General features: G+C 40.3%; 1 protein-coding gene across 1 annotated transcript in view; it reads right to left on the bottom strand.

The window, feature by feature from the left end:
* LOC143288567 (sulfotransferase 1B1-like) overlaps nt 1–7,500 on the bottom strand; it is a 19,727-nt gene that overhangs the window by 8,290 nt on the left and 3,937 nt on the right. The window contains exons 3-4 of the mRNA XM_076597179.1: nt 5,463–5,610; nt 3,258–3,427 (exon numbers count right to left, since the gene is read on the bottom strand). Of these exons, the coding sequence (XP_076453294.1) occupies nt 3,258–3,427; nt 5,463–5,610 (318 nt within the window). The remainder of the gene's footprint in view (nt 1–3,257; nt 3,428–5,462; nt 5,611–7,500) is intronic.

The following is a 7,500-nucleotide window of genomic DNA, read 5'->3' as shown; positions in this document are numbered from 1 at the left end:
AAAGGGCTGAAAGTGACAACGGAACCGAAACAAATAATTAAAAAAGTGCTGAAAGTGACAACGGAACCGAAACGAATAATTAAAAAAAAAAAAGGCTGAAAGTCACAACGAAACCGAAACGAATAATTAAAAAAGGGCTGAAAGTGACAACGGAACCGAAACGAATAATTAAAAAAGGGCTGAAAGTGACAACGGAACCGAAACGAATAATTAAAAAGGGCTGAAAGTGACAACGGAACCGAAACGAATAATTAAAAAAGTGCTGAAAGTGACAACAAAACCGAAACGAATAATTAAAAAAGGGCTGAAAGTGACAACAACACCGAAACGAATAATTTAAAAAGGGCTGAAAGTGACAACGACACCTAAACGAATAATTCGCGGTCTTCAGGACAAAAGTCAAACTGCGATTGCACTCAGACTGAATAAAAGAAACATTAATTAACTCTCTCCATACGAACGGCGAAAGAGACGACGTTAACAGAGTTTCACCCCAATTACCACCATCAAAATATTTCAAGCGGAAGGCTCTTACACTGAAGAAGTGAATGTTGACAAAGAATACCACAATTCTGACGACGGAAGCTAAAGGTTGGGTCATTCAGACACCCACTGGACATCCGAGGGGTCTGTGTAGAGGAGAAGAGAGGACTAGCCGTACTGAGTGAGTTAACAGTACAATAAATTCAGCACAGGCTGGTCAACAGATTATGTACCCCTGTTACAGGGATAAACTCAGGTCCAAATCTGTTAGACGGAAAACTAATGGCGTATAACAAACGACGCACACGTATGACTAAACTTTAAAGTTTCAACCTTCTAAAAAGAAATATACACGCACACGATCTTAGTTGAACCAAAACACAAAAAAACACCAACAAAAAAAACAACAGCTGTTCAGTCTTTGTTTTTCCGTCAATTATCAAATATAATATTTCATCCATTTTCTTCTTTTCATCGATGCTAAATAACACAGGTTCAATTGGAAAAAAAAAGAAAAAAAGAAAGAAAGAAAGAAAAACTAGGATCTTTCAAAGTTTGACCATTCAGTTTCATCACGTTTTCCTGCTGTTCTAAAAATAAACGCTAGTATTGACAGGTGCCAGAAACGATGACTATATCTTTTTTTTTATTAAAAAAAATTAAAATAAAAGTTGTATTTGCCCCTGTTAATGACTTGCATTCTTTTTGAAAAAACCTCTATAAATTAATTTTTCCTACATGCGTTCTATTACATATCTTATGTTGAAACCATTTGAGCTTTATTTCTTTGATTTTCTTTGCTGGCGTTTGCACATTGTAGTTTCCCATCCTATGATGGGAAGTCTTCCCGTTCGTCAAATACTTGAATATCAATCCTCTATAACTTATATATAGTTAAGGAATTCTACACCAACTCCTAGCTTTTCCCACTGCATCTGACGATTATTTGTCATCTTATAAGTTGTCATTGAAATTACACTTCTTTTCTTCCATTTCCTGTAATAGAAATATATATTTCCTATTCATTGTTTTAGACATTGGAATCTGCTTAAAATTCTTCACTTTCTGTTAAAAATTCGCTCGCTTGCAGAATGTTTTATATGCCATTTTTTTTCCTTTCCAGAATATGTCTACATTGCTTTTTGAGAATCTATTTAATTTCTATCGATTGTGTAAGTTTTCCTGTTCCAAACAAACTCAAAATGCGTACTACATAACAATTTGGGAGTCAACAGAGTTTTGGAGCAGACAATACAGATGCGCTTAAAGAATTCTACCAGTGATTTGAATACTGCTTCTCTGTTTATCAGCGTTTTTTTTTTATATTCTTTTCAACTACATTAAAGATAAATGTTCGACTTCCAGAAATATATCTGTCACGTCAATTTCCAACATACTTACCAGACAATATATTTCTGAACTCTGACATTAAAAAAAATTACAACTATTTTGGGTTTCATTCCATTTTAGAACCCAAGAGGTACATTAACTTTTCTTTTTTTCCTAACCAAACGTGGTTTTATTTCCAGATTTCTCTTCTGTTTTTTCAGATGTATTAATTTTTTTTTTATATGGGTGGTTTTTATTCAATTTTTTTTAATAAGAGCAAAGACTGCATTATCTACAAACTGATTTATCGTACAATCAGTGTCTGCTGTTTGTATGCCTGTAATGTCTCTCCTGTCTCTTACTTTGCATGCAGTGTATCTGCACACAATGTGAACAGATATGGGGACAAGGGAACTCCTTGGCGATGACCTCTTCCTTTTGAAAAAAGCACCTCCATTTACTTTGAAATTGGCTGAATTTTCACATGGAAAAAAACCATATACCCCTTTTGATAGTCATTCATTCATTTTTTCGGTTTTTCGAGTCAGAGGCTTCCTCGAAATCAATACAACCAAGTAGGTTGTGTCATATATTGTTCGCAAGCTGTCTCTCATATATCCATTGGTAGCAAGCCACACGGGTCCTCATTGATGTGTTCATTTTAATACTATTCATACTGTATTAGTAATGAAGGGTGAGCTAATTTGTTGTGTTATTCGGGATCGCATCATATCGTTCTTTAACAGACTTTTCCCACCTGAAATTCGGATTGTGTTCATCGGTCGTAAGCATGTCATATCAGTACAACTCTACAAGTGTCCACATATGTAAATGTCCACATATGTAAATGTCCACATATGTAAATGTCCACATATGTAAATGTTTCCGTGTTCTCTGTTGTTGCTGTTTTCATACCGAACTTTGTACAAACAATTTGTCGCTGGTTGTTCATTTCCTCATGTCAAATGCATGTTGGGACTCATGTCAATATCTGACCTGATAGACTGCTATCTGCATCATTAGTCACAAAGTTCAGGGGATATGGTCGGTGTGGTGGGAATGAAGGATTTTGATTTATTGATATGGATACTTACGTAGAGCCTGTCTTCGGTCAGAGAGCAAACTCTAAGTGTTTCACAAACACAAGTGCAAAACAGGCAGAACCGACTTAGAGCTGCCTATAGGTGGTTATGTTTCAATCAGTCGGACTTCAGTGTCATACACACACACACACACACACACACACACACACACACACACACACACACACACACGCGCGCGCGCGCGCAGCTCTAATATCACTTCAAGTGAAAAGACGTTAAACTGAAGACAACAACGTATAGTAGCAATATTATATTTAAAAAAAAAAATAAAAAAATAAAAAATAAAGGGAAGGAGGCGGTTTTCGAAACCTGGACCATTCATTGACGTCTACCAACACTCACATCCAGTGTCGATCATCAGGTCGAAGAAATGGGCCCAGGTGCCCTCATAGGCAGGCATCAGCTTGGTGCCATTGGCTAAGTTGTAGTACGACACCCAGCAATCTTTGGGATTCCGGTAGCAGTAGATGACCTTCACCTTCTCTTTTGCTTGCTGGGATAATAGGCGATACCTGTCACACATGAAAAGATCCATCCATGCATCCATCCGTCCATCCATTCATTCATCCATGTATTAAAAGAATATATCGGTGACTTAACTCAATCGATTGATTTTTTGTTCGTACATTCAACCAGCCAGGCACAATATTCATTTATCGAACTGTATGTGAACCCATAATGAACGAAGTGATTAATCACACAATCGACTGACATTCGTACGCGTATGCATGCATACGTACATGCATACAAACATGCGTTCATACATACAGATAAACGAATCTTGCTATGGGTAAGGCTACTAAATTAGTAAATGGAAATTATACAAAGCAATACATGATGCAGTCATTCGTATGCATAGCAGACCGACAGGCAGACTGTGAAGGTCGTATCATGCCAATATTAATACCGGTGTAGCACCCTGTTTGTAGACCCTCATCAGTTTTCACCCAATGGTCAAATCTGCTAACTCATATTAAACGTGAGGTCTATGTACAATGGCACAATGGCCTGGAATGACCCCCCCTCCCCACCCGGGAGGGTAAACTTCAACTGGTCAAAACTGACCCCATTTAGATTTTACCCCTCACACCCATCCTGCCCAGCCTATTCGTAATGAATATGGGGATCATTTCAGCCCAGCTTGAAATGACCCTCGGGGGTACACTTGGTCCACTACAGGCTACCAAAGCAATACCCCCCACCATTAACCCCCCCCCCCATTCCCCCACATTTGCTCCCAATAACAATGGAGAGGGACACAGGGGGGTCAGTAAAGGCGTGCCTGGAACGATCCATCTTCTGTTTTCAATGGTTCTATCAAATCCGTAGAAAAGAGGGTAATTTCCAACTGCAGTTGGTCGATCTTGACTGGTTAAAACGGACTTCGGTGTCATTCGTGCCTAGCCCAGAATGATCCGGTGGGGTAAAACCCAGCAGGGGGGTATTTTGAGGCTGTTACACCAGTTCATGCATTCATCACTACCAGGCATGCACTTGAATCTCATTGTGGATTCCGTGCTGCTGTTCAGACTGTAGTCTGGACTGCACAGACACACGCAGAACCACCTCGTGTGGCTTTCTGTGTCCAGGTGATCATGACAAGACAGGTTATAATGTGCAGCGATGATCCGGGATCATGCACAGAAAAGCTGAAGGTGCATATATATTGAAAAGAGAAATTTACAGAAAGAAAAAACCTTCGGGATAAAGCACGAGTAGGGGACATCAGAACACTTGTTTTGTTGGTGGTGGTGGGCTTTTTTTTTCTTTTTTTTTTTTAAGGGTTGGGTGGGGTGGAGGTGAGTGCGGGCCGATGAGTAACGCGGTATAGAGCACAGTTGAAAAAAACAAAACAAAAAAACAACAACATATGATAGCCCCGATATAAGAATGGTTCTCGGATTCATTTAAAGTGTTGATCCGGTTGTTTATATGTTTGCACATAATTGATGAACAATAATAACTTACTTTAATTATTAGTCAAAATGTCACTTTCCGTGGGTTTTGTTGTTGTTGTTGTTTGTGTGTGTGTTTTTTTTTCCTCTCTCTCTTTAATTCTTCTTTCGTTGATTCATGCATGCAACAAATGTCATAGCACCACATCACACCACATCGCACCACACACCCCACCCCACCTCACCCCACCCCACCCCACCCCACATCACACCACATCACACCACACACCCCACCCCACCCCAACCCACCCCACCCCACCACACCCCACCACACCCTACTACACCCTACCACACCACACCACACCACCACACCACACCACCCCACCACACCACCCCACCCCACCACACCCCACCACACCCCACCACACCACACCACAATCCACCCCACCCCATTACACCACACCACACCCCCACCACACCACACCCCACCACCCCACCCCACCCCACCACTCCCCACCCCACCACACCACACCACATCACACCCCACCTCACTACACCCCACCCCACCACACCACATCCCACACCACCCCACCCCACCACACCACACCCCACCACACCACACCACACCACACCACACCACACCACAGTCCACCTGAGATGAGTGCCGTAGATCTGTGGCCCATCAGGTCTGGGCAGTTGGTCAAAAGCTGCCCAGTCCATGTGATCTTCCTCAAAGTGTCCCACGTAGTCTGTGGTATTGTGGAGCAGCATGCAGACGATCTGGTGATGCCAGAAGGTACCTGCAAAAAGGGCTGATGAGTTTCAGTTTTGAGGATGTGTCAAAGTGTGCACATTGATCTGTATGCTATACACCACGTATACTTTGAAAAAGAAAAAAAGAAAAAGAAAAAAAAGAGATACCTGACCTTCGCACAAACCCAACGAACTGATCAAGCATTGAAAGCCTACCATAGGTTTGTGTAGAACATTGACATGAAATAAAACCACAGGTGTGTATAGAACACTGACATAAAATAAAACCATAGGCTTGTGTAGAACATTGACATAAAATAAAACCATAGGTTTGTGTAGAACATTGACATAAAATAAAACCACAGGTTTGTATAGAACACTGACATAAAATAAAACCATAGGTTTGTGTAGAACATTGACATAAAATAAAACCATAGGTTTGTGTAGAACATTGACATAAAATAAAACCACAGGTTTGTATAGAACACTGACATAAAATAAAACCACAGGTTTGTGTAGAACATCGACATAAAATAAAACCATAGGTTTGTGTAGAACATTGACATGAAATATAAACCATAGGTTTGTGTAGAACATTGACATAAAATAAAACCATAGGTTTGTGTAGGACACTGACATAAAATAAAATGTGTTACGATCAAACTTTTTTTTTTTTTTGATTAATGGTAAATACGTTACAATATGATAAAGCGAAAGACACGAAGAAGGCAAATGACTTAAATGAACAACAGAAATGGATGGGGACTAAAAAAAGCGCGAATGAGGATGTGAAGAAGTTTTAGAGCATGTACAGATGTGGCATTTCCTTTCTTTTTTTTCCCTTCTTCCCCCCCCCCCCTTCGATACTGTTGGTTGCAGACACAGAGACAGGTGGTGAAACAGATAGGTAGATGGATAGATAAATAGATGGAAGCAAAATTTCCAGCTGACCTGACACTGCTTCCTGGTTACAGTAACATTTCCAGATGTTACCTCATAGGTGATAATGCAATATTGAATATCCAGAATTTTTTATTTTATTTTATTTTATTTTTTTTATAATTTTTATTTTTTTTACAGAAACCTAACATTTCGGCTTGAAGCCAACACATGGGGGTTTCATTTACAAAGCTACAAGCACGTCAAACTTCCTATGGATCCGAATGTTCCTTTTAATTCCATTGGGCGGCTCACAAAAAGGAAAACGAGTCAGGGTAAACAACTCTTTCGTCGTCTAGAAAATGACTCGTAAACATGCTTTTAACTCACTCAGTACGGCCAGTCCTCTCTTCTCCTCTACACAGACGCCTCGGATGTCCAGTGGGTGTCTGAATGACCCAACCTTTAGCTTCCGTCGTCAGAATTGTGGTATTCTTTGTCAACGTTCACGTCTTCAGTATAAGAGCCTTCCGCTTGCAACATTTTGATGATGGTAATTGGGGTGAAACGCTGTTAACGTCGCCTCTTTCGCCGTTCGTTTGGAAAGAGTTAAACACGTGTCAGTGTGTTGAGGGAGACTGGGAAATTGTGGAGAGTTGCGTTTGTGGAAATTGAAAGACAGCAACTATGTTCAAAAAATCATTCTTCTTCTTCTTTAGTCTAACTGCTACCATTGATACTTATAAAGCGACTGTCTTCGGTCAGAGATCAAATTCTTAGCCCTTTACAAACACAGCGTCATTCACACAACAGGTTGCCTTCCCGGGTAGAGTCGACTGACAGCTACCTTTAGGCGCTTATCATTCGGTTTTTTGGTGTCATTCAGTCAGACTTCAGGTACGCGGTCATCCATACATATACCATTAGACTGGACATTCTTCAAAATTTAGCCAGGGCAGACCCTTTTGTTGCCGTGGGTTCTTTTAAGTGCACACGGGACCTCAGTTTATCTTCTCACCCGAATATTGGAATAATTAACATCCACACCAACACTCAAA

The sequence above is a fragment of the Babylonia areolata genome, chromosome 12, assembly GCF_041734735.1.
Source record: "Babylonia areolata isolate BAREFJ2019XMU chromosome 12, ASM4173473v1, whole genome shotgun sequence".
Lineage (NCBI taxonomy): Eukaryota > Metazoa > Mollusca > Gastropoda > Neogastropoda > Buccinidae > Babylonia > Babylonia areolata.
This window is presented reverse-complemented; position numbering and strand designations above follow the sequence as displayed.